The sequence below is a fragment of the Excalfactoria chinensis genome, chromosome 2 (genome assembly GCF_039878825.1).
Source record: "Excalfactoria chinensis isolate bCotChi1 chromosome 2, bCotChi1.hap2, whole genome shotgun sequence".
NCBI lineage: Eukaryota > Metazoa > Chordata > Aves > Galliformes > Phasianidae > Excalfactoria > Excalfactoria chinensis.
Window position 1 is genome coordinate 82698390 of NC_092826.1, and position 27998 is coordinate 82726387.

General features: G+C 39.5%; 1 protein-coding gene across 22 annotated transcripts in view; it reads left to right on the plus strand.

Annotated features, from left to right (window-relative positions):
• PHACTR1 (phosphatase and actin regulator 1) overlaps positions 1–27998 on the plus strand; it is a 283166-nt gene that overhangs the window by 185638 nt on the left and 69530 nt on the right. For all 22 annotated transcript variants that reach the window (XM_072329549.1, XM_072329546.1, XM_072329552.1 and 19 more), the window contains one exon: positions 26173–26253. In XM_072329549.1, the coding sequence (XP_072185650.1) occupies positions 26173–26253 (81 nt within the window). The remainder of the gene's footprint in view (positions 1–26172; positions 26254–27998) is intronic.

Genomic DNA, 27998 nt, shown 5'->3' on the forward strand with positions numbered 1-27998 from the left:
TTTGCTGGATGCAGTAAATCCAGTAGCAGTACTCAGAAAATGCTTAGCGCTGCTTAGTTTTGTATCCAAAATTTCTGCCTCAGATACTTCCTCAACATATTTGTCTGGGCTCTTTTGGGCCCTTTGAGAGAAGCTCCCTAACTCTGGCCATCTTTGCCCTTATATTTGGCTATGTAAAAACAAACTGGAAAACTCATGAAGCACAGGTCCCTCCCTTCTGACTCCTCTTAGTAGGCTGGTGCATTGAACAATTGCTTATTGCAATTGCTATCTTTGTCTTGCTCAACTTAGCCAAACATTTGAGTACATTGTGTTATAGATTGTCTGTACTTTAGCAGATTTTTTCTTCTTTTAGCAGAAGGTTTCTTAAAGCAAACACACTGATGCATTACTTTATTGTTAAAATTTAGCATACCTCATTTTGAAAAATATTAGTCTGGAAATACCGTTCACATTTTCTTTTCAGTAATATTTGCCCATTCAAGTTGCTCTTGTGGTTACCGTTAAAAAAGCACATGTAACTGGCTGGCTGTGTGGTGTGTCTACGCTTTTATGTGAGAGGGGCTATGTGAAGTAATGTAAATGGACAAAGCTTAACAAATCCTGTCACCAGAGCTCTTCCTGATTGAACGATGATGTGATCTTCACCTAAAAGAATGCAAACCATCTGAACAAAAAATAGTCATAGAATCAGTCAGAAATGTATATTAGCCATTTAATTCATAGCTCAACCTTATTTTTGTCCTTTAGCTAAAAATGGTATGACTCGATAGCATTTGCTTTTGGAGACCATACACAGTTCACTGCATCAGCACTGACTGTCCTACACAAATATGTACAGCTCTGGATGAGCTCCTCCATGGTTTATCTGAGTGGAGAACCTGAGTGGAGAAGGAAAACAGTGGTGGAAGGGCAAAAGCTGAGTCAACTCATGTCAGTTCGAGGATGTTAGACTGCTTCTGTAAATTTATTAACAAAAAAATAGTGCACAGATTTTCTTTGCTATGTTTGATATTTAAATAATATATGTAAGCTGTAGAAATAACTCTAACAATGTCAAGGAAGACTGTCTAAACCACTCTAATAGATATTTTTATTGCCAGTTTTCATCTATGTTTTCTTCTATAGGTTTTAGTTTGGCAGTAGGTAGTATGAAAAGTGTACAACTTTCTTTACTTAATGGCTCAGCACAGGATACAGTTGTCAAGAAACCATTCATCTTGACCAGATTTATTTCACATAAATGAAGTTGACCAAGGAAATAGGGCCAGTTCTCTATTGTTATCATCAATTACCTGGATGCAGGGCTTGAAGGTATACTAAGTAATTTTGCAGATGACACTAAATTGGAAGGAACTTTTGAATGCCTGAAAGGTAGAGAGGCCTTGCAGAAATACCTTGACAAATTGGAAGGCTGATCAGTCACCACCTGCAACCCTCTGTGAGTGCAGGCTGGGGGATGAGAGGCAGAGACGCTGGAGGGAAGCCACACGGAAAGGAATTTGGAGTTTCTGGCTAACAGCAAGTTGAACGTAAGCCAGCAGTGTGCCCTGGCAGCCCAAAGGGCCAACCGTACCCTGGGATGCAGCAGGCCCAGCACTGCCACAGGGCAATGAGAGGGGTTGCCCCCTCTGCTCTGTGCTGTGCAGCTGCACCTCCAGCACTGGGAGCAGGTCTGGATGCCACAATATGAGAAACGCATGAAACTATTAAAGAGCATCCAAAGGAGAGCTGTGAAGATGGTGAAGTGTCTGGAGGATGAAGTGTATGAGGAGCAGCTGAGTTCCCTTGGTTGTTTCAGCCCAGAACAGAGGAGGCTAAGGGGTGGCCTTATGGCAGCCTGCAGCTCCCCAAGGGGTCAGCAATGAACACTGCTCACCGGTGACAGCAACAGGACCCAAGGGAATGGCATGGGGCTGTGTCAGGGAAGGGTCAGGTTGAGGATTAGGGAAAGGTTCTTCACCAGAGTGTGGTTGGGCCCTGGAACAGGCTGCCCAGAGTAGTTATCATGGCAGCAAGCCTACTGGAATTTAAGAAGCATTTGGACAACATTCCTAGACATGGAGTTTGATTTTTGAGTTTGTAGCCAAGAATTGGACTCAATCCATTTGGGTTTACAACTCTGGACATTGTGCGGTTATATGAAATTTCCCTCAGGTGATATAGTCCTTCACACTGCTAGTTCATAAAGGAGCTCAGGAGAGCAGGAGCCAACAAGAGTGGTCAAAGCCATCATCAGGAACTCCCTCTAAGAGGGTACGAGTGCTGTTACATCCACCAGTTTTCACTGGGTACCTCTTTTCTTTTTCTTTTCCTCTATTTTTCTCACCGCTACAAATTAGACTTGTAGCTGGAGTTCAATTCTGGCAGAAAATGCAGCAAGGACGAGGGACTTCTCTGCATCTTTTGCACCATTGTACTTCAAAGTTGATTAAAGTTGTAGTGATAAAGCAGCTGGCCAGGAAATCAGAAAACCCCATTATCTTCTGAGCTCTGCCGCCAATCTGCTGACTACAGTAGAGTGTGTGCCCCTTCATTTCTGCAGATTGCTGCTTGTGCGTCCTGCCTGGCTTGGGCAGCAGCTTTATGGGGTTGAGTATCAGTTGGATGTCATCCTAGAACTGGATGCTTAATGCTTCTGATACTTGTGTGCAGATACGTGTGCCTCTCTGCAAAGTAAGCTTCTCACCCCCAGTCTTCACCTTTTCCTTTCTGACCTTTCAAGACTTACTAAGTTCTTGCTCCTCAACCTTGCTGCCCTGAACATTAATGTAAGCCTTAACCTGGTGCTTTCAACCTGCTCAACAACTGGGCAACGGCTGGGAAATTGCTTCTGTCAACACTCAGAAACCTCATCGTGTTCTGGATAAGCCTGGTCCAAGGTAGGAAATAGTGCTGGATACAGACCACAGCTTCCATCCAAGGCAGAAATCTTTTATGGGTAGGAAGATTATGTGTTGCATTTCTCTATGTGGACAGAGTTAAAATCTGTCCTGCTGTTGCGGCAATAGGAATTCTGCCTGTGGGAGAGGCTGATGCCCACCCCTGGCACCATGGCTCTTCCTGCCAAGGGCTGCACAACTGAGCTCTGACCTGGCTCCCAACACAGAACAAGTACTGGCATGACACAGCTCATTTGTAAATCCCAATAGGCACTGGTAGACCTTATGATCTAAGTGACAAGCTCAGTCACTGAGCAACTCTTAAGGACCAGGAGGTGCTCCATACTAGAGCTACAGTTCACAAAGAAGCTAGCTAGAAACAGCATAGGATAGGATCACAGAATTGCTCAGGTTGGAAAAGACCTTTAAGATCATCAAGTCCAACCTCAACCTAACCATACTACCGTAACTCTAACAACCCTCTGCTAAATCATGGCCCTGGCTGTGCAAAAATTGAGAAGAATACACCTATTAAATCAGTAGTTATTCCTATTTGATCCCATTTGTACCTAGTATAAATAGAAGTCTTTTTGATCTTAAAATTTGTGTCATAAGTATAAGTTCAGACTAAAATATTTGGCACGGTGATGCTCAGTGCCTGAGTCTCAAGAAAGGAGAGGTATGCAGGGCCTGGGAACCTTGATGGCAAGAATCTCAGCTTCTCCCATCCCAGTATTACCACAAAAGTGTAGGAAAGGTCAAGCAGATTTCTTGTAACAGTCTAGTTAGGCTAGTTATTCCAAGCAGTCTATTTTTATAATAGCTTTAAGCAATTAAATACAGACAATTATGTGCCACCCACTTTCATCTTTTCATAAGCCTTCTGAGTTTTACAAACAGAGAGTTTTGTTTGCTATAATCCTGCAGTAGCCAAATGAACTGACAGCATTCTCAGGTAGTCACAGAAGATAAATTAAAAATCGAGATGAAATAAAACCCACTGTTCAATATGTTCACCACATAAAAAAAACAAACCCTGACTTTCATATCCAGAGTTTCAGGCTCTATTCTTGTCTGGCATCTGACAAGAACCAGACTCTAATTTTAGTCTGACTTCAAACTCAATCCAGGCAATTGCCTCCCCCAGTCTTGAGGCTGGCAACAAGAGGTAGTCATACAGTAGACTACTGAATATAAGAGTAAAAGAACAAAAAGGAATACACTGGACCAGGTTGCCCAGAGAGGTTCTGGATGTCTCCTCTCTGGAAGCATTCAAAACCAGGCTGGATGGAGCTTTGAGCAACCTGTTCTAGTGGGAGATATCTCTGCCTGTAGCAGGGGGTTGGAACCAGAGGGTACAAGTACATTCAAACTCAAACCATTTTATGATTGAGATGCCCTACTTCATCCACTGCAATGCAGGATCTTTAACTATCTGATGGGAGAACCAGGAATGTATACAAGTGATTTTCCATAGGATCCTCACAATTTCCATTGCTTTACTCATCACATTTTGTGGGGAATCCAGTGTAAAATGCAGACATATCAGGATTAGATATTTATTTAAAAATATGTAAACTTGTTTATGTTACCAGAGAAAACCTTTTCTTCATTTCGTATGTAACCAAGATAGGCTTAAAAAAATTACATAAGGTTTGTGACAGTGAGTTAACTGCGTATTACCTTGCCATGCTCCTACTTGCTTTCTCCCATTCCCTCCTGTACAGCCTTCCTCTTACAATTTCTCTTTCCTCCTTCATCCTCAGCCACTTCTTCTTTCTTTTGCTGATTAAAAATGATCAGCAAAATCAGCTGTTCTGCAAGATGAGCCCTCCCAGCTCTCATTTCATTCCACAAAAAGGTCTGCAAATCTCCCCTCTCCTACACCACAGAAAGCATTAAACAATCAGCAGTAGCAGCAGCAGAGTGCCAGCACAGTTCAGGGTGTACAGCTGGGTCATCCCTCTGTGCCTGCACTGCAGGGGCACATCTGAAATTGGTGAGTCTCACAGCTGAGCCCCATATACCCAGAAGCATAGATTAATAAGAATATGATAACCTCCATTTGAGTGCAGCTGCATGCAGCCCTCACGACTACTTTTCCACGCTGTAATCCTCTCTCTGCTTTGGACAATAAAAATAAAGTCCACTCCAATTATTCCAGCCATTCTGAACCTCTTATGGTAGATCCATGTCTGTGACTGTGAATATTTTTCACACAATGTTTCCTCTGATTTTTTATTTATTTTTTTAACTCATGCTTAGTTTATGATGAAGAACTGGAATATGAAAGATAAATAATACATTGTCTGCTTCATTCTTACTGGCTTTGTCCTGACCTTGGCCTTAGACCACACCAGCGGCACCCTGATACATCTGTAGGGGACTGAAGGGTTTCCCTGATATATAATGATTATCAGTTGAGGTAAAAGTTATATTTATAGTTATAATAATTCTGTCACTCTTACCAGAATAACTGTTTCAGCAGCACAGTAACGTGTGATTGTGGTGGCGGTAGTTGGGCTTGAATGTAATTTCATGGTGATTTTCTTCACTCCCTAAAAACAAAACTGAAATGTATTTTTTTCTGCAGTGTTGTGGTTTGGGTTTTTTTTAAAAACAGTGTTTTTGAGCTCTGATATTTTGCAAGATGGATAATCGGGGGTGTCTGTAAGATTCCCTATAGATACTTCGTATTTTTCTAAAAGTTAAGACTTTTAAGATGAAATCTAAGCCGTTTTAAGATGGTTCCAGTCAAGCACTAGAAGCAAGAGGCACAGAGTATGTGTTACACTGCTGTATGTTAATGGACTGAACAGCAATGAAGTGAGTCTTGATTTCAGATAGCATTCAGAATGCAAGTGTGCCATGGCAATCCTACAACAGCTAACAGTACAATGAGAAATTTCTTATTTGAATGCTTACTTGTAGCTCATATGCAGACTTATTAGCTAAAAATAAAGCTTAAAAATAATTCTTAAATAGACCTATAAGGACATTGTATGTATTTTTTCCTAGTTAAAATGAAGCCTTTTCTGTTGACTAAAATTATCTTTAATTAGGATTGCATAACCTAACAATAAAACTGCTGATGATTAGAACCAGCAGACACAGTCAGCTCATGGCTTTAATTAGATTAAGCTCTTCACTGCCAGCAGTAAGGGATGGAACGCTAGACCTCTTTAACATCCAGTCTGGAGAATGTTTTACAATTGTATTTAATATCACGAGGAAAAAGTTTGCAGTGAGACAAATACCAGTCTGCCAGCATCTTTGTATATTATGCTTGCTTAGCTGTTTGTAACATGTTAGAGATAGATTGCTTTGGGAGAGGGATCAACATGGGGAGGGGACCTCGCATGCATAGTCTTATAAAAGTCCAGATTGTCTCTTAAGTAGCTTTGGCAATCAGCAGCAACCTCTCTTCTCTGTTTATTTCTGTGCTCTGCAAGACCTATGTAAAATGTTGAAAAACATTGAGCGTGGTGACATGTTCAGTAAGTCCTCACCAGTCAGTTCAGTGCGTAGGACCATCAGTGCCATGTGCTTCATGTTGAAGTGCATTCCTACACCATGTAAGATGGTAGTTCAATAATGATCAAATTTATTAGCCTTCACAGGGTTGCAGCCTATGAATTCCCAGTGCAAGCACTGGAGGCTCAGAATCACCCTGCCTGCACAAAGTACAAGGCTATTGCTGCCCAGCAGCAGTACCAAGAGTGCTTCATTGAGCTTTGTTCAGACCAGCTCTGCTCACCACCACCACCACCACCACCCCCCCTGGGGTTTCTCTGACACCCCTGAGAATCTGGGATCAAGCCAGCTCCACTTTCTGGACTGATAAACCGTCATTTTTCAGTTCTTCCTAAATTCAGTAGTACATTGTATTGTGGGAGCATTTACCTTGGGCAGTCATTCTCAGGGATATGTGACATGGGCTTTGAAAATAAGAATGTTACATGTTATTAGGACAGTACTTCACTTTATTTCCTGTCTCATTTAACTAAGTTCCTCTTAACTGAACCTCTCACAAGAAGCCTGTCTGAGGTAACTGATCGCTACGATATGTGTCCTTATTTCCAGGCAGAAAAGTACTGCAATTAGGAAGAGATTTTCTAAGGTATTTTTAAATGAGATCTCTGATTGTGAAGGCTTCTTAGACATTTTAAACTTTTTCTTTATTTATACTGCAAACATTTTTTTTCTCATTTAAACTCTAGTGGAGAAATCAGGACCATCACAAACATGAGTGTAGAGAAAAGATGGCAGTTTTCAGCTAGCTGGAACAAGACTTGTTATCTCAAATAACAGGCCTGTTTGTCCTATTTAAATAAGTATTTGTGAGAAAAGCATAATGTTTAAGTTTCCCCAGCAAACTTTCTATTTTACTTGCACATTTAAAGATGGCGTTTGTAATGTTTTCGAAATGATCCTGAAGTGTTTGCTTCCTGAAGCAAATTCATTTAAAAGGAAAACATTTTTTTTTTTCCACTTCAGAAGATTTCATTTTGCAATCCATAAGATTTTGGGTTGAGTGTGGCACTATTTTTCTGGAGATAGATGTGGAGGTGCCGCTTTTTAATTACTGGGGAGCTTTTTGGATGGAACTTGTGATGTTAACCAGATAACGAGAGTAACCACTAAAGAAGTACAGTCAGTGCCTTCATCTTCAGGGTGCCATAAAAATCTAAACTAAGATAAATGCTATCGGTTGGGAGTAGTACTAAAAATATGAGTTCTTTTCCCATTTTCTAAACAAAAGAGTGGTTTCTGTATTGTGCAGTGATTGTCTTGTGTAGGGCTGCAAGTTCTGTGGGGCTGAGAGGTACTTTATCCTCCAGCATTAGCTGCCCAAGGATGGGGGAAACCTTTTCCACAGGTCAAACAACAAACACAGATGTGGGGTTTATCTTTGATTTCCAATAGGAATAATACCTGAGAGAGATGTTAAGACACTACTCTAATGGTTGAGCTCTTTGATCTTCTTCAACAGAAGCCAGTGTTGAAATGCAAATGATTTCTTAATTACAGTACAGTATCTCACAGGATAGGGGATTTGGGTTGTTCTGTAATTTTTTGACCAGTAAAAAAAACAACCTCATGAAACTTCACAAGAATGGAGGAGCCTGACAAAAATACTCAAGCACAGATTTAGCAGAACAGTTAAGCACTTAACTTTGCTTGAAAAACTTACTTTGCCTGTTCTCCAGTCTCCCTCTCTGTAGTTATTGCATGTTTCTGGGGACCAAAGGAAAGGACTCAAAATATGAGAAAGGAAAATCTTCCTGAAAAAGTACAAATTCAGCAAAGTGAACAAACAGTGATTCATCTTGGCTGTGGTTGTCTATCCTGGTAAGAAGATACTGGCTCACTTGGGATTTGTTAATTTTGTTTGGGTACAATTAGCCCTCGAGTTACTCATCCACTTGTCAACTTCCAGAGCTGCAGGGTTTTGCAGATTCAAGGATTGTGCTCATAGAAACTGGCTTAAGGAAGTGTTTTTCAGTAAAACACTGGAAGAATGATATTTTAAAATAATAAGAAGAAATGAAAATCCATGCACATACAAAAAACAAAGCCTATTGTGGTACTGCAGAAAATATCACCTCTCCTCCTTAGGAAACATAGTTAAAAGGCTGCCATTGTTGATAGTAAAAGGAAGGCTGGTGTTATACCAGGCTTTACTTAACCCATGATGAAGTTAGTGGGATGTGAGCAACTCATTCTTACTCTTTTTGTGCCACTTACCAATGACATGAAATGAGCAGACTTCTGGTTCTCTTCTGTACAAACTTGAGAGTTATCAGTAAGTCACAGACAGTGAACATCCACCAGTGGCAGTGCTATTTATTTGTTACCTAGAACAATGCTACAGCATACAGTTCCGTTTGAATATGAGGAGATTTAGGGGACTACTGCGGTGAAAATAGCAAAGTATTCCTATTGGTACAATGTCTTGAAGGAAAATACCCATATCTGTATATTTATCTATTCATAGTTTCTAGAAAGTTATATTCTGTCATGTTTTCTTAGGTGTACTTGGGGAAAGGCTAGGAAAAGTTTCTTGCATTATCAAGCCATTTGCATTGCAGACATGGTAAACCAATGAATTCCATCAAGGGGAAATTCATAAATAATATTTCCACAAACAAGTTTAGCTCATTTGAGTTGCATTTGCCAGCAGAGAGTACAACTTTGGCATAGGAACCATAGGAAAGAGCTTGTGCAGAGGAATTAGCTAGCTGTGTCCACCTGGGTAGACACAGCTTTATTGTGATATGAGGTTTGTGCCTCTCCAGAGGGATGCTGGTTTTGCTCATGTGGTTTAGTGAAGGTTAAGTTCTTTGTATATATATTTCTTGAGCCTTGCAGTTTTCATGCTTTCTAGGAGAATCAGCAGAGATGTGGAAAGTGTTACTAATTGGCCACAAGGTCCACTGTATTCTGTGAATGTGAATTATTGCATTACTGCGTGTCAATAAGAAAAGTCACACTAATAAAGATCATCCTAAAGGGAAACAAGCATTAACTACTACTTGCAGTCACTGAAAATACATTAGGAATTTTCACAAGAACGAGTGCACACAAGAACCAGTGTTAGGATCAATTCTTTTACCCTTTTCCTTTCATACTTCCCTGTGCATTTTCAACTCATTACTTGTTTTCTGTGCTTTTTTTTTTCTGCATTCCCTCAAGAGCTCTCAGTGTGACTAGCACATCACAATTATTGCTTTCCACCTCTGCACTGGCTGCATTTCAGGGGTGGCTGAGTAATCTGTTTATGTAGGCTCAGGATGTATTACCCTCTTCCTGATGAAAGATGTAATACCAAAAGCAATTTTAATGTGACAATTGATATTTTTTTAGTTTGATTTGGTTGTCAGAGCCTGTACCTAATGCTTATGTTACTGTAATTGCTCTTCTTACAGCATACCAGGCCTAAATAAAGGGATAGAGCAGAATGCAATCAAAAAGTCACTTGGAAAAAGAATGCCTCTTCTTTATAAAGAATGTGGAAAATGAAACATATCATAGATCTTCCTTTGAGCTCTGCTGTCTGAACTTTGGTAAAAGTAACCTACAATGGGAGGAGGACTTCAATTTCCATTTACATGGAGATGGAGATTATTATTCATGTATATCTGCATTTTCTCCTGTATTAAAAATGCAGATCTTATCTGCCCTGGAAGATGCTTATCCTGAATAATTCAAATTGTCCTCTCAAGAACAGAGTGGGAAAAAAAAGTGTTTCTAAATCTGCTGAAAGATTTTTTTTAGTAGCATCAATTAGACATGTACAATTGATTCTTTGAGTTTTATCAAATCCAATAGCACTGCACAACAGATATCATTTCAGTCCCCCAATTCATTTACAAATCCAGCAATAAACAAACATTTCTTTGCATGATATTTCTGAGGTGAAATAACAACAGTATGGAAATAGCAGTCATTTCTATGTCTTTTCAGACCTTTTTGTGCCAAAGAAGAAAAAGAAAATAGGGCAAGCAACAGTAATAGTTAAAAAAAATGATAGAGTGGAGAGGGAGGAGATTCTACCCTTTAATTTTTAACTGTGAACTTTCACCATTGTTTGCAGTAATTTAAGTAAAAATATAGATACCCCGCTGCATCAGTTTGCATCCACAGTAAGCACAAGAACTTTAGGGAAAGTTTATCTTAGCTTTTAATAGGTATAATAAGAGCACAATTTGGCTCTGTGATTGTAGTAATTAGTTACCTAAATGATGCCTCTATTTTTACTCCTTAAAAAAATAATAATAATAAAAAAATCAGAACTGACTATAATATGTTGAGATGGAAGGAAGCCAGCTGGCATGTCCATATCTGTCCATTGACTTTATAAAAACACTGTCGTTAAATAATTTTGTGCAAATACAGAATCATAATTATTTAATTATCTCCTTTTTGCCAAGGCAGTAAGCCTGTTGTGAATATGCCTCATTCAACTCAGTATGTAAAACTGAATGGCTGAATGTTTTCCTAAGCAATATGTAGCAGTCACATCTGCCTGACTCCCCTTCAGTGTCTAAAAGACAAGATAAAGAACAATATAGCTCCAAAATATTCAAATTAATGCTAAGATTTTAAGTCCTCAGGGTTATTCTACATAAGCATTGCACAGGAGATGCTTGCAAGAAGAGCCTACCCGGTAACTGCTTGGGCTTTTATACATTTGTCTCCTTCACCATGTTTAGCCTTTGGCTTTCTCTCACATGCAGCCTGCAAAACCCTAATATGTCATCTGAATCCCAGTGAAAAAGAAAATCTATTTTCAAGTTTCTCCATTTTCCTGCCTCTGTTTGTTGTTGTTGTTTTAATCTTTTAATAACTTCTCATTCTGCTTTGTGGCTAATCACGTATTTCTGTGGTTGATATCAGTTTGTGTTTATAAATTATCAGATATCTCAAAGCAATCCAGAAATGCTGCCCATATTCAATGTGTCTGAGGTATTTGGTCAAGCTAGGTTATATGGAAATTGCAAATACTATGGCAATGATATCTCATTTTTAACTATTACTCACTAAAGAAACAAAGAAATGGGGGGAAAAAAAGTGACAATCAGCTGCTACTTTCCAGCAAACAAATCTAATCCCAAAAGAAAGAGAGGCTTCTCAAGGATCTGATTGTCATGAGAGCTAGTTTCAGTTAGTTTTCGTAGTCCAGCTGGGAGTCTAGGGAGCTTCCATAGGCATCAGTGGGAGAGGCATCTGAAGACATGCCAGATGGGAAGAAACCTAGGTTCATAGTAAGTTCCCGCTAATCTACATTGTTTACAATAGGAAGTATTATAATCCAGTTTTCCAGTATTAAAAATAAAATAAAATTTAAAAAAAAAAATAGAAAAATGAAAAATTCAGTTTTCCTGAATCTTTCCAAAAACTTAAAGTCCACCAAACCTTTGTATTTTGTATAAAGAAGGCAAAATATATGGCTTCAGTTGTTTTCCTTTTAGAAAGTCTCCATGCTTTCTGGTCCTCTTTCCTTGTCCAGTCACATAAGGGTACCTGGTATCTTAGAAGGAACATAAGTCTTCTCCTTTCTAAGTTGTAACTTCAGTGAGTCATGAGTTGTGTTAATCAATATATCTGTAATTAGGAGAAGAATTGTCTAAACTTGTGATTTTGCAATTTACAGAATGCTTGGTCACTTCCATTGACCTAGAAGTATCTGGACCACTGACTCTTGTTTCTCACACTTGTGAAGACCACCATTCTCAAGGTTCTCTTTTATGACAAAGATATAGCACATAAAAATAAGTGTCGTGATCCCAATTAAATGTTTACAGAATCGGGACTGTATCAAGTCTCACCCATTCTAGTAGATTTCGGTGCAAAAGATGTTACTCCTTCATTGCTGCAGTAAAAAAATCAGGAAACTGCTACTTGAATTCATGAAAATTGCACATCTGTGTCATCTCACAGATTAGATCAGTGAGTCATAGTAGTCATATCCATTTTCAGGAGCTGATTGATAACTGCAGATAAAAGATCTTATAAGAAGTAATTTCCTGTCCCAAGCCACGCTAGGCATTTGTTGTTCACACCACATGTTTGTCAGTGTTGGTCCTAAAAATTTTCACTGATGATTTTGTGACTCCTCCATCAAATTGCTTGTTCTGCTGCATGACTTGCTTTATTGCTAGAGTATCATACTCACAAATTGGGCTTAAATCAAATGCATCTGAATGAGCGATCAGAAGCAGCTAGCATGGGAAAGCTGAGGGAAGATGAAAAGGCTGTGAATGTTGTCTACCGGGATGTTAGTTAAGTCTTTGACAGTCTTCTACACAGTTGTCTTCTCAAGAGGCTCATAGCTTGGAAAGGTGTACAGTTTGCTGGCTGGATGGTCAAGCGCAGGGAGTCCTAGTGAATGTAGTTAAATCCAGTTGGCAACTGGTTGCAAGTGCCATTCCCCACAGCTCAGGCTTGGGTCCAGATTTGGTCATATTTGTCATTGGTCTTGATGGGAGAATCAAGCATATCCTCGGTAAGTTTGCAGGTTTGCAGACAATACCAAGTTGAATGGTTGGACTGTATGATCTTGGGGGTCTTTTCCATGATTGGTGATTCTATGATTCTAAGTTAGGATAGGCTGTTCATGTACTTGAGGCTAGGAAGGCTGTGCAGATGGATCTAAATAAGCTAGATTGATGGGACACATCCAGCTGAATGATGTTCGAGAAGGGTAAATGCCAGATGCTGCACTTGAGTCATAAAAACACTATGCAGAAGTATGGGCTTGGAGAAGAATGGCTGGAAAGCTGCCCAGCAAAAAAGGACCTGGGGGTGCTGGTTGACAGCTGGCTGAACATGAGCTATCAGTGTGCCCAGGTAGCCAGTGGCATCTTGGCCTGCATCAGATTTCTGTGTGTCCAGCAGGACTACAGAATTGAATGTCCCCCTGTACGTAGAACTGGTGAGACAGCACTTTGAATATTTTGTTAAGTTTTGTGTTTAGATTGGGCACTGGGGAAAATTTCCTCACAGAGAGTACACAAACACTGAAATAAGCTGCCCAGGGATGTGATGGAGTCCCCATCCATGGAGGTGTTTAAAAGATGTATGGATGTGTTGCTGAGGAACAGAGTTTAGTGATGGAACACAGTAGATCAGGTTAATGGTTTGGATTTGGTGATCTTGATCTTTTCCAATCTAAATGATTCTCTGACTCTAAATTTGTCTTAATTGAAACTTGTGTAAATCATGGTTTTATTTAGCATGCAGAAGTGAAAGGTGGACAGTATGTGTCTTCTGCCCAGCCCTGATGGGGAGATGGGAGATGAGTAGTCTCTCAGCTAACCGACATACAGAGGATTTCTAAACCAGATGCATTCTCAGTTTTTGACTTTAATTACTTGCAAAGCAGAACTATTTAACACATACAAACAAAATCAGTTTGACAGCAAGAGGATTCCCATCAAATAGCCTAATTGGCAAGCTACCACTTCAGCAGCAGTGGTTTATAAAGGTGAAATAAGTAGGTAAGGCAGGAAGTGATTGGGTTTTTTTATTTGCTTTGTTTTGTTTTGCTTTGTAGCTGATGTGAGAGTTCCTTTCAGAACATCAGAGTGAGTCAGGATTGGGCATACTATTATTTCAGCTATACTTTTACAAACCAAGGATCTTTCCATTCCAGTATCTTTGAACTCAGAAGATCTATTGGTACTGAAACCACTCAGTGGCTGGCCAATCAGTCAGTATATATCCACTGATATCCTGAGGATCTACAGTCCACAGTTAGTCCACTAAAACTATCATCTTAGTTCCAGGATATTTGCCTGGTGTTTAAAAAGAATATGTTCAAAGATGGAATGGGTATCTTGGAAATATAATTGTGATATCACTCAGCTATGCATAAAGAGGGGAAGAAATTTTGCTTTGCAAGCAGATGCTTCTCACTTTCCCTTAATGCTTCTCACTTTCCATTCTTGTTTCAGAATTCATCAACTTAGCTTTAAACAGCAATACATAAGAGAGCATTTAGCTTAGTATTTAGCTCAGTCAAGCTTTAAAAAGTCTGTTTCTTCATAAAAGCCTAATTTGGGGAATTTATATATATATATTTAATGTAGGCCAATTGCTTTGTTCTACTGAGGCAGAAAAGGCAAAGATTTACTAATGCTGTCATTTTGGAAGTGTACACAGTGGCTGTAGGAAGGCAGCCTCATTACACACAATCAATTGTGCAGCTCTCATTACACAATTGAGTTTCACTTTCATAGAATCATAGAATCACAAGGTTGGAAAGGACCTACAAGATCATCTAGTCCAACCGTCCTCCCTTTACCATACCTACAGAAAACCACTAAACCATATCTCTTAGCTCCCTGTCCAGACGCCTCTTGAATGCTGACAGGGATGGTGACTGCACCACCTCCCTGGCCAGCCATTCCAGTGCCTGACCACTCTCCGAGAGAAAAAGTTCCTTCTTATGTCCAGTCTAAACCTCATCTGATACAAATTGTGGCCATTTCCTCGGGTCCTGTTTGTTGCCTGGGAGAAGATGCCAAGCCCCTCCTCATCACAGCCTCCCTTCAGGAAGTTGTAAAGTGTTGTAGTGCCAGCCAGCCCTACAGCGGCAGCCCTAAGCAAATGAGCTATGTTGTAAACTGGTACACTGGGAATTTTATTGTTGTCTACTTTGTCCTTCTTCCCTCTGAAAGGTTCATTAGTGTTACCTGAAAAGTGCTGCTCAATACTTGCCTTTTAAAGAATTATGTCAAGGGGGTAATTCTAGCTACTTTTCATGCCGACACTTGAACACCTGTTCCTCCTTCATTTCTCTGCCAAGGAGAATTAGTTCAGGATAACACCCACTGATTTCATGTGCTACTGCTATTTTGTTTTGCCTCATAGTAATAAAGGTGAATAACGTAAGTGACTTCTCTAAAGGCAAAATTATATTTAACAAAATCAAGAGATACACAAGTTATATGATAATCTTACTATAGCATCAGGCTGAATTTAAGATGCTATCATATGTACCTGTCATGTTTCTTCACGGCGCATCATCTGAAATGTGCACCACACCCATATTCCTCTGATCCTGCTCTTTACTGTGTCAGATTCAAAAAGCTTATGGCTAACAAGTTTCAAGCAACCTTACAATATTTGAAGATTATCAGTGTCATCTTTTCCTGCTGTTTATTCGTCATTTGCAATTATAATAATCTGTGATATTTCAACTATCTCCACAGCAACTACCTATGATGGCAGAAATAGACTGACATCTATTGCTACTGTGCAACAGAAAGAACTTTTACAGAAATAAATCATCCCGATCTTCCTAGTGTAAAAATAGTAATAATAGTAATAATAATAATAATAATAACAGGATAAATTGGAAATAGAAAAATACTTAGGTAGATTAAATCAGTGTGCTTTATTATTTCTTCACTTACATATGAATTTTGAATTTACTTCATGAATATTTTAATGAACGTATTTATAACTACATAATGGCATTTTGATAGTCTTCTGAAAAATATTTTAAGGTAATATCAACTTTCATCGAACTTGAAATTGTACATGGAACAGTGATTTGCAGCTTCTCTCTATCTCTTCTGTGAAGCATTAGCCAGACTCTGCAGAACAGCTTGGCTTTAATTTTCTTTGTTACCAGAAGCCATCTACAGTCGGGTTGTTACCCTACCTTGGGCAGAATTTCAGATTTCAAGTTTGCATTCCATTGACGCTTTTCATACCGCGCTGTCAAAACGCAATCAATAATAATTAAGATTTGTCCAACATGAAACACAGTGCAAAAAAAAATAACAACAAAAATCCCCACTCAGCTTTCTCAGGAGTTAATGAATAAAAATCGTGAAGTCTGCAAGACCTATGATGAAAAAGTACCCTAAACCTGGCTGACATAATAGCATGCTACTTTTGCAACTAACACTACCCAGGCAATGAAAGCTGAATCCATTTTTGTAATTCTAGATGCCAGTATGTTGAACTCTGTATTTCTTAACAGGTCTGATTTAATCATGAAAGAAAAATCCCCTGACAGGCATAGTAAGGAGATAAAATTTAAGTTCCTTTCTAAGGCAAATTAGGTGCCTTTGCACATTCCCAATGGTTAGATAATTGAATACACTGTAGTTTTGTGTGTTAGGATCAAGGGTGATTCATTTAACACATCCTTTAAGGAAAATTTTGGTTGAAGTGAGACATAGTAGATCATACCAAAGCCTGTGTAGTCCAGTATCTTTTTCCAGTCAACAGATTTAGGAGAAGCACCCTTTCAGTATCTAAAGGTGGGCTGTAAGAGAGGAGGGAATGGACTCTTTATCTGTGTCTGTTGTGATAGGACAAGGGGAAATGGTTTCAAACTAAAAGATGGGAGCTTTAGTTTGGATATAAGGAAGACGTTTTATACAGTAAGGGTGGTGAGGCATTGGCACAGGTTGTCCAGAGAGATGGTGGAAACCCCATGCCTGGAGACATTCAAGGTCAGGCTGTATGGGGTCTGGGCAACAGAATGGAGCTGTAGGTGTCCTTGTTCATTGCAGGTGAGTTGGACTGGGTGACCTTTAAAGGTCCCTTCTAACTCAAAACGATTCTGTGATTCTGTAAATATGTTAGAGTAGGAGAGGATGAGTATGTACTTATCTGTCCACTCACATACCAAATCAGATCCCAACACTCAGAAGTTCGTTGGACAAAATTCATATCCAGGCCCCCAGATCTAAAAGCCACCTGAGGACTTATTGTGCGTTATTATTTGAATAATGTTATTTTAACCCAATTACTCTTTTGGCTTTAATGGATGTCATTTCCCAGTTAATTCCACAAGAGAAAAGTACACTGCACTTTTGTTTTTCTTTTTTCACATGCACCCAGACAATTTTGTTTGGTGCTCCTTATTTCTTGCATTTTACAAGTGAGTGAATTCTGTTACAAACCTCCATCATATTCCCAATTAGCAGCCCATTTCCCAGAGTGAAGAGCTCTGTTTTGCAGTGTTTGCTCTAACATGGCCTGTGGTCCCAAGGGCGGGTGATGCAGACTAACTTGCTTCTCTGCATTGTTATTTCTCCTCATCTGGAGCAATGGGATGTGAGCAGGGTGAATGAGAGCAAGGAGCTCCTGCTGCTGCCACAGGTAGTCCCAGAACAAAAGCCCTTCTGCAATGAGTTTTCAGTTATTAGTGGATCCAGAAGAGTGCACAGCCCCTGTGGATGCTTTGGAGAGGTGCATGTGTGGTGCAGAATTCCTGGTTTCTGTTTCCTGTTTTTCCTCTTTTTTTCTTTCTTTTTTTTTCCTCTTTTTTTCAAGCACTGTCATTCAAAGGAAATGACTATTAGCTGTTAACTGTGCGCATACAGTTAGGGCAGGCTTCTCCCAAATGTGTTTTGTTTGCTTTTATCAATGTTGAGTTTTGTCACTTGTCATTTAGTATTGTAATATCTTTTATGGCTCTTTACAGTCAACTTAATTTGGCCACAGTCAGCAAATGCTGTCTTCACCCTATTGCTGCCCTTTCTGCAATTAATCTTTGTGAAGAAGAGAGCAGGGCCTACCACATCTCTCTGTTTCACGTATGGGACATTCCTCCTCACTTTCTAAATGTTATTAATCCTCTGGAGGACACTCATTCTCATCTTATGCAATTTTTATTGCTTTAATGACTTTAACAAAAGGTTTTTAGAAGCACTCCAGAAGCACTACATGGAGCAGAACATTCATTCATTGACTTCTATGAGCTTCTCACCTCAAGCCCAGGATGATTCTTCTCTCATTTCTATTCTGTTCCTGTTTTTAGGTTTATCTTGTGTAGTTTTTCCTAGACTGGTGGTATGGAAACCAAGCTCACTGGTCTGTAATTCCTAAGCAACTTTTGGACTGTTCGCAGTAACAACCTTTTTATCTTAGCTAGGTTATATGCCACATAATATCCTTCTGAGCTGCTGCTTTTAACCTTAGGTCACCTATGAATCTAAGAGTTTTGTGTTTCATTTTCTACATTTTCAACAGATGCACTTATTAGTCTCTAGGCAGTCGAGACACTTGAACTGGAATGCTGAGGTACCAGACTTCAATTCTACCCTTCTTTTATGTAATTATATCTACCTTTGTAATGTGATGGGACTATAAGAACTGTGTCTGAATTATTATCGTATCTCCTTCACTTCATTGTCCTTCCTGCTTATCCATCTCCAAATTTGCCTCTTATATCAGTACTTCAGAAATGTTATTGTCTAAACTCTCATCTTCAGCTCTGTTTCCCCATCCCAAACAAGAACTGTAACTATGTTTTTGCAGACAAAAAAACCCCACTAACATGATATCTAATACTGAGTGTAAAATGCTGTATTTTCTCAGATCACTTCAGCATTTGCTAGAGAGAAAATAAAACCATTTTATCTTCGATGGATGTTAAAAATATTAACTCTTACTTAAATAATGGAACAATTCATGCTACTAAGCAGGATGGTGCATGCAAATTCTCATGAAGCTGTACAACTATAGCTGAGACCCCAATCTCCTCCTCCTTTTTTGATCTGTGGTTTCTGGAGGAATGTCTTGTATTGTGGAGAGCTTCCCTCTGTGTGGGGAAGTTATGTTTTTAGCCAAAACAGATCAAGACAATCAAAGGCAAACAATCAGACCAAGCCTCTAAATATGTTAAATATTCTGAAATGACAAATGCATGACATTACTTGGACAACTTCCAGCTTCCAAAACAGGAAGTAGACCACACTATTGCGATAAGAGACTGGTGTTAAATTAATACATACAACTTTGTTTTATTTCAGCATTAAATCTGCTATGTACTGACCAACTAGTGCTGTTGCACAAGCTGGAAATATCATCCAAAGATAATTGCTGGATGATATGACAGCTGCAATTTGGGAATTTTCATATTTTGAAGGAAGTGTCTGTTGCTCTGTGATTCAGTCATCCCTATAATCAAGCCTTAAATGAATGATTTCCTGTCTAGTTCCTAACAGAGCTCTGTGTTAAAGGGATGTTGGCAGTTCATTCTCATAACAAATGTATTTTTAATCTGTGTGATCCTAGTTGACATTTTCTGGGTGTAAAAAAAGGGTTAGTGATGGTCTCCCGAAGCATATGAGATCTTAACAGCTTCTCTCTCAAAAAGGTGCTAAGGCGATTTTGGATTCAAATAGGTGTTTCTTAGTTCCAAGGTGTGCCTTGTAATGTATATTTTAACTAGGTGTACATACAGCCATAGATATACAACTATCCAAACTATCCATCTGCTTTGTGTGTCTGTTTGGGAGTCTGCGTTGTACTAATCATTCCAGTGTAAATGAAGAATTTTTTCCTAAACTGCAATTTACAGCTGCAGCATCACTTTGTGCTGGCACTGTTAATGTTATCCCAAATGCCTATTAGGTGAGATAGGAATTTCTAGTTGATAAAGCCGCCTCTATAGCCAAAGCAAAATTTCATTAAGGAGTAAGACACTCTTTTGGCACATCTGGATGCCAGGCAATTTATGCTAGTAAAGTCATAGCTGTAAGGTACATCCAAGCTGTTAAATGAACTGCACAGCAGTTTGCTGTTGCTATAAGAAGAGACGTGTTGCTTGTTTTACTGATTGGAGCTGTTCTTCTATCAGCACTGTGATCCTCCCAGATGGCAAACAAGGGGACCAGACACTGGCCAGTAGTTTGGTTGTCATCTCCTAATAGTCAGTCCAAGCAATCATCTTCCCTTCCTACCAATCCACTGCAGTTGCTTTAGTTTTATCTTGATATTTTTCCCCATTGTTTCTGCAACAAAAAAACTGACTTCTTCATCCTCTAAAAGTTACACTGTATAATCCAGTTTCCTGACATCTGCTGGACTTCTTTCTGTATTATCTACTCTGTGTTATGCCATCTGGATGCACTGTCTGATGAGGAGCAAATCCAAAAGCAGCAGCTTGTCTGGTTATTTATATCCCATGTGTAAATTATTCTGAAGAGAATTCTTTTCAGCTGCAGAAAGTAACTTGAGTTGTATTATTCAAGCAGTGACCACCATGTAGATGATCTGTTTTTTGCTCTGGGGAAAGTGCCTTCAACTATTAGGTAGTGGAACATTGCAAAAAGACATTTCTGCCATTGCAGATGACACTGCAGATTCCTAACAGCTGTATCATCCGTCTGGGTACCATCTTAGAGCAAAGGAAGCACACTCAGAAATCTCATCTGGCAGCTCACTGATTTGCCTATAGCATAGCTGTTATTTCTCATATTGCAGAAATCTGGGACTGGGAGGTGCCTGAAGCAAGCTGAGTTACTTTACAAATCAGCCATTCTTTGAGCTATGTAGCTGCTGCTATTCCTACAAATTTCTTTCTTTATAATAATTTCAAATGATGTTACCAGTCTTACCTGGTTGTGAAAAAAAAAAAAACAACACCCACATTCTTAGTTTAGTTGATGCTACAACTTGCTGTGAGTTTGTTACAGGGCAGAAGCCTGCAGGAGAAACCATGATTTCATTCACTTGTGATTCATCTGAAGACACAGGTGGATACTCTGTCATTGTGTCAGCTGCCTTCTGCTGGCACTTAGGACACAGCTTCATTTCAGTTAGAACAATGGTGGTAATCGCCATGTTCAATTTATCTTTAGCTGATTAGGATGAAGTAGGAATTCAGCGTGGGCTCTTAAATCCTGCCAGGTTTCTTACTTGGATGCAAATCTTTAAAGAAGGCAGTACCACCCCCTTCCATACTGTTTCTGATGCCTAAATTATATATATTCAGAATTCCCAGGATATGGCTTTCGGTGCTGTAATCACACTGTAATTGTAGGGCAGGTGTTCTCTAAAATATGCTATGTTACGTTCTTGCTGGTTTCTTTAAATAAGCCTCAGAAGCTTATTTTTCATTAAGCAATGTGGAAGCAATGTATTTTGGTGATTCAACTTTCTGGTTCTGGTATACCTAAGAAATCACAAAAATGTTTTGCTGTGGTTCCCAGGAAAGAACTCAAGGAATGCCTTTTTTTTTTTCTTTCTGGTCAGAATCCTGAATACTTCCTAGTTATCAAGTTATCATACTAGTTATCCTAGTAATCAACCAATGCTGATTACACACCAATGTTTCAGTTGTTGCTGAGCAGCACTGTACAGAGCTGAGGATGTTTCAGTTTTCAGTTTCTCATACTGCCTTGCCAGCAATGAGGCTGGGTGCACAAGAAGCTGGGAGGGGACAGAACCAGGACAGTTGACCTAAACTGGCCAAAGGGACATCCCATACCTTATGGCATCATGCAAACAAATTAAAAGACCAGTTGGCTTGGAAGTCTGTTGCTGTTTGGGGACTGGCTGGACACTGGTCAGTGGGGTTGTTTTGTGCATCCCTTACTGAGTGTGTGTGTGTATATATATATTTGTGTGTGTTTATATATACTTATTTTTTCTTTTTCTGTCTTAGTAAATAGCTTCTTAATAGTTTTTTACAAGTTCTATTTTTTTTTTCTCATTTTCTCCTCCATCCCACTGGGAGGGTGGGCAGTGAGTGAAAGGCTGTGTGGTGTTCCACTGCTTGCCAAGTTAAACCACAACAAGGGTGAAAATGCAGGTCTTTTCAAAATACAATTCATGGACTATCAAATTATATTGACTAAGTGGAGTTCTGCTTTGCTTATTAGCTGAGTGGTTGGGGACAGTACCATTTTTCTTTTGGATGTCTGAGGACTTGTTTGCTTCTCACTTCCATTCTCTGATATATTATTATAATTATTAACCTATTGAATTCAAATATAATCGACGCACCAGGAAGCTCCTCCTCTGTGCTTCATTCATAACTAATGATCTTTGCTCCCTAAAATCATTGTGAAGATTATAATGACCTTTGAAAGGAAGAACTCAGGCAAAGCAGGCCCCAGTGTTCTTTAGGCTTAAGGGTAACTTCAGAAGAAAGCAGGGTTAAGAGTCTGCTGAGCTAGCACTGACATGGGTTTTAGTTTTGATTACCAGATAAATAGTAGGACTTGCGTGTTTAGTTCACTCCTTGGTTTAAACAGCAACATGACAAGTTATGTGAAGGGGGGATGCATGTTGGGAGAGTTCACCTGAGATGTATTGGTCCTGAGGGAAAGAATGGCGGGACAGAAAGGTCAAATATCCTGACTACATAAATGCCTCTTCGGTTGCTTAATAGAACATCAGAGGCATTTGGCACAAAGGAAGCAGCGTGCTTCACCTTGTCAGCAGGAGGAATGGCCCACAAGCATTGTCATCATGGAGCACAGCAGATTATTAGAGGAATAAAGACAAAACTGTACTTGATTTCCAGAATGGAGGGGCTGGAAATCCTCGTGACCTTGTCAGAGCTTTACTGTTCTTAATGGGTCTGCCACAGAGAAGAGCTGTGTTTAAACAGTGGAGGGGTGCTGCTCCTGGGGGAAGAGTTCAAAAACACTAGCTCAGGAACATTAATAAAAAATATTTCCCACTGTTTATTCATCAGAACTTGAAAGTAGTAGCTACCGCAGAGCTCAATGGCAAAATCTGTACGTCTATGTCATAAAATACAGACATCTCACTTAAAGAAGCTGGTAACAGTATCTATTGGAAAACGGATGTATTTGTTAAGATAACCGGTTTCTGGTATAAGCAGTCCCCATAAAGAAGGCTTAATGCTTATTTCTAATCTCCTGGAAGATTGTACAAATGAACAAAATGAGGTTAATCGCCCAGGAAAATCACTAATGAAGCAATACGTCTTTTGTTAAGTATTAATTATATTTTATTTGTTCCCATCGCAGAATTTACAGGGTTCTCATGAATCGAGGATTAATTCAGAGTTGTGTTTTTTTTTTAATTTATGCTCTACCGTGAATGGATCCCTTCTCAATTGAAAGTGAATGAATTTGTTCTGCATCAGCTTTCTGCTTGAAAGTAAAACCCTTCGTAAAAGAACTGGCAATCCTTGTCAGAGAAATCCGGGCGGAGTGAAACATTTGATTGAACAAGCTGTTAGAGCCTAATGAGTTCTGCATCTAGGCACTTGTATGTTGGTTGTTTTTTGCTCTTGATCCTGCAGTAGTATAGCAGTTTACACATTTAAATGTGCAAGACTTGTTCGGGAGGAAGATTTGTAATAAGAGAAAGCAGCATGTTCCATCGTTTTAGTATAGCATCTGTTATTATCATTCAGTGCTGCTCTTAGCTCAGCATGCCCTTCCTCTAAATATCTTATTAATTAAAACTGGCTTAGTAGGAAAATAATTAATACTTTCAGTTCTATGCCTACTTAGAAAGGATTTGGAAACTGAAAAAAAAGATTGCTTTCGTCTAAGCTTCAAACTGGTGTGGTTTGATTTGGGTTACGGGGGGCTTGATTTTCTTTTTGCCATTCTGGATTAGAAACAGATTACAACTAAAAGGGGATGTCTGAAAGAACCTATGTATTTTGTCTTCTGAAAATTTAGATAGACTGCTAGGTGAACTGCAAAATAACCTGTGTTTCTGAGAATTCTTGTCCTATATTTGAGTATGTTGCTCAGTGATAATCTTGGGAAAGTTACTCCTCTGCTTCTGCATAATATCCAGGGGGCCCTGTTTAGGACTCAGACTCCGGAAGTATTACTGGGTTTCTTACTGCTGCTTTTGTAATGTAATGGGAGTGCCTGGCCATGAAGTCAGCAGTAATTCTGCTGCTTAACTACATAGCTGACTGTTCACAAGGCAGAAGGGTGGGATGAGGAATGCCAGTGTGTGCCAGTGCCTGTGCAAAATGACAGACACATTCATCTCCTCAGTGGTTGACTTCGATGGCTTGATCTACCCACCCATTCTCACATGGCTTATTTGTGTATGGTATACGAAAACCCAGCATTTCGTATGGAAATCTATCTACTTGTGTATAGCATATGGTTATATCCCTGCAATCGTGCTCGGATTTGTATGTAAAACATGAATCTGTTACTTTGCTATTTCTGGTGAAGTTCAGAAATAGCAAAATCTGCCTCTCTCTTTGTTTTGTGAAGAGTGCTGCTGGCCTACGAACAGAAACTGCTGCTTTGCTGCTGGCTTGCCCAAATTAATTGCCCTCCAGCCAACACAAGCTGAGTGCTCTGCTCTGTTTGCATTCAGGGAAAATTACTTTTTCCTGGACTTGTTGGAAAAGGTGTTTGCTAAGGCCAAATTAGTCTTTAAAGACAGGATTTTAATGATCTGTGTGGTGGGAGAAAGCTCAAGGGTTAGCTGTAGCTTGTTCTGACTTCTTTTGTTTTGGAGGGACTGATGGTGGCTGTTCTTAGAGAAGAAGCTTTAAATGCCATACCAGAACAGTCTGCTTGGATGCAAGGAAAAGGCAGATGGACAGCCAGTCTACAAGGCAACTCCGCAGGCTGATTGTTGGGATGTCTATCTGTCAAAAGAATATTAGGAATCTAAGTTCCGTTGAAAGGCAGTGAGGTGCCTAAAGCACTTCTTAAACTGGGCTGTTACATTAAGAGCCTCAGAAATAAAAGTGTACCACACAGCTGGCCGATGGGGCTTGTACTGCCGTAGTTCTGACTGATGTTGAAGCTCAGAGGGTGTGTTCAGAAGAAAGCAGGGGTTTTATTAGTTACAGATTGTGTCTGCTGGCTTTCTTAGTCCTAAAGAATACATGTTCAAAGCCGATTTTAAAAACAGAGAAACCTAAATTTATATTATGGAATTGAGTGCTTTTTAAATCAGCGCTGCCTTGTTCGTGCTAAGCCACTCGTTTCTAACAGCAAACAAATTGCAGTGAATGCAGTGTGTCAGTGTAAGCACAGCTAATTCACCAAGTGTATTGTTTCCCTCTGGGAACAGTGAACAGCCAGTAGTGTCGGAGAAGGCTACATCCTCGTGTTTTCATGGGCAGAGTGTTTTGGAGCCCCTTTTGCTTTAAATCTGCCTTGGGCAGACTGAAGAAGCAAAGTCCCGATTCATCTGTGTGTGCATCTGCGCTGTGTCTGATAGGGGAGCATATGGCAGAAGCGATTCACCCTTAACTGTGCCTCTTTTTTGGCAAGCACGAGCTTGTTTCTCACAGAGCACACACAGTCACAGCCCCTCCTGCACATCACTTCTCGTGCCCCTTGCTTGCTGCCTTTCAGCAATTTGCCTGAATCCATGTCCTTTGTGATGTTTTGGTTAATTGAACATTGTTTTAATTACTGCTGAACTAAACAAATGTGAAATTTCTATCTGTCATCTTACTGCCCTGGTGACCACAGTCTCCAAGCAGCAAATACAGGACCCAGGCTGTCAAGACCTGGTGTTAAATTATTGTCATGGAGTATCATTTGTTTGTACTTATTTTAGGGAAAACATTCCTCTAGGGAGAAGACTCCATTAAACAGCTCATTTTTGGCACTATCCCAAACGCTTTGTTCTACTCTCATTGGAGTTAGTGGCAAACCAGTCTTGTCTTGTGGGCATCAGCAGTGCCAGTCCTCTTCCATGGCCAGAGAACAATCCACATCCATGTCTTTCATTCTTCGTGATCTTTCACGTTACCTTCTTTTTTATCTTTCTCTCACTAGGTTCTGCGTTATTATTTTGTTCTCTCTTTGCTGTTTCTACTTGTTCATGACCCAAGCAGGAAATGCTTGGGTCATGTATCCAAACTGGGCAATGGGAATTGAGACATGCCCTCAAATGAGTCAGTCTCTAGACATTTCTATCAGCTTTATTTCAAGAGCAAGATGGTTCTGTGGGCTTTTTGACACACTCGTTTGCCACTGACTGTAAGTGGAGAAAAAGCATTTTAAAACATTTCCTTTCTTTTCTGTTAATAATCACCCTTCTCCTTTGCTTTCAGCTTTGGAAAGAAAGATATCAATGAGGCAAAGCAGAGAGGAGCTTATAAAACGAGGAGTGCTAAAGGAAATTTTTGATAAAGGTAAGTGTTCTTCTTTTCACAATGTTAAATAGACATCCCGTGTAGTTTTATGGTCAGATCTCACTTTGTCAAAACATTAAGAACAGAGAATACCATCTGGAATGGCAGAACTGCACAGAATAAGGTCTCCAAACATCTCCTGGTGGATCTTGCAAATAAACTTGAAGGCTAATCAGAAATGTAAAGCAGTAAATTATAAATCACAACATTGTGTGGTAGTCACCTGCTGCAAAACAGCAAGGCGTCCAGACTGAAGGGAGATGGAATGGGTCTGTGCATGCATTTATTATCTCTGGTTGAGTCACTATAGGATTAATGGTTTTAAGTTTTTTAGGTTTGGGATTGTGTGATGAACACAGAACACATGAAACAACTCAGAATACGTAATAATGATGTTTCCCCATTCAGAATTATTCATTTGTTGAGATGGTGATGTATTACTTATGCAAAACACCATTATTTTACACACATAGCATAATGAATAATTGGTATATATTACATATTTGTGAGTATGTAACTCCAGCTTTTATTTGTTTGCTGCTTCTCTTGTCAGTAACTAAGGCAGTTAATTAAGCAAATTGTATTAAGGCATGCCAAGGTTGCATTTTAATTTCAATAGAACTTAGGTACGTGCCTTGATGCCTCATTAATCCCAAGGCTAGAAGTGTTTAACAATACCACAGCAAAACCTGGTAGAAGTCAAGTGAAGTTATTAACTTCCAGAGTTTTTCTAAATAGAATCTATCTTATAAAATCTGAACCATTGAAATCTACTTTGATCTAGCTAGTTGGGAAAGAAGAGATGATGTAAAAATTTACTAACCCAAACAAAATCCATGTGTGAATTGTGATTACTTTCTATGGTTTTCATCCATAACCTGTTCTAGATGCTTTCTAATCCTTTAAGAACGCCGGAGCTCTCACTATGGCTAGCTATCTCGAAAGTCTTCCGAGATGTAAGTGCAGACTAGAAACCACAACTGGCAAAATTTTCCTTTCTTGGTGCCTTGGGTTTCGCACTTTCTGGACTGTGACTTGAATTGAATATGCAGCCAGATGTCTCCGTTGCCAGAAAGGCTCCCAGTTCAGCACCCTGGGGAGCTTGGAAGTCAGCTTCTGGTCATCCCTACTCTCACCTAAAGGCATCCTTAATAATATCTCCCCTGTGGAATCTGACCCTGTTCTCTGCCTTGAAACTCTCCCTTCTCTGCTGCAAAGGGCTGCAGCTTTTTCCATGCAATTAATCTGTAGTCTGTAATCTTCTGTGTTTCCTGGTAAAGTAGACGTTGCGTTGTCTGGAGGTCCTCATCATGAAAACAAATGAAAAATCTTCTCTTTATGTTCATTTTTCACCTTTTCATATCAGAAAGACCTAGTATGAAATACATGCTGCCTTTTCCTATTTTCAGTACAAGACATAGAGACATCAAACTTTTATTGTCAGATGCAAGAATTGGGAAACTATCAGCCAACACAGTTAGAGTACTAATTCAGTATCTCTGCCTTACTTCCTGCTGTTTACAAACAGAGAAAGTGATAAAGCTTTCAAGGAGACCTTCCTTGAAAGAAGCAGACCAGAGGGGAAGATAGTTGAGCAGAAGTATAGTGATGCTGATCACATGTGATGTAAGAATATAAGTAAGGCAAAATGTGTAGAGGAAAAGTAACATTTTCTTCATTGCTATAATAGGACAAGCATAGTTCTCATAAAGGGTATTATATCGTGCTGTAAACCTTCAGCAGAA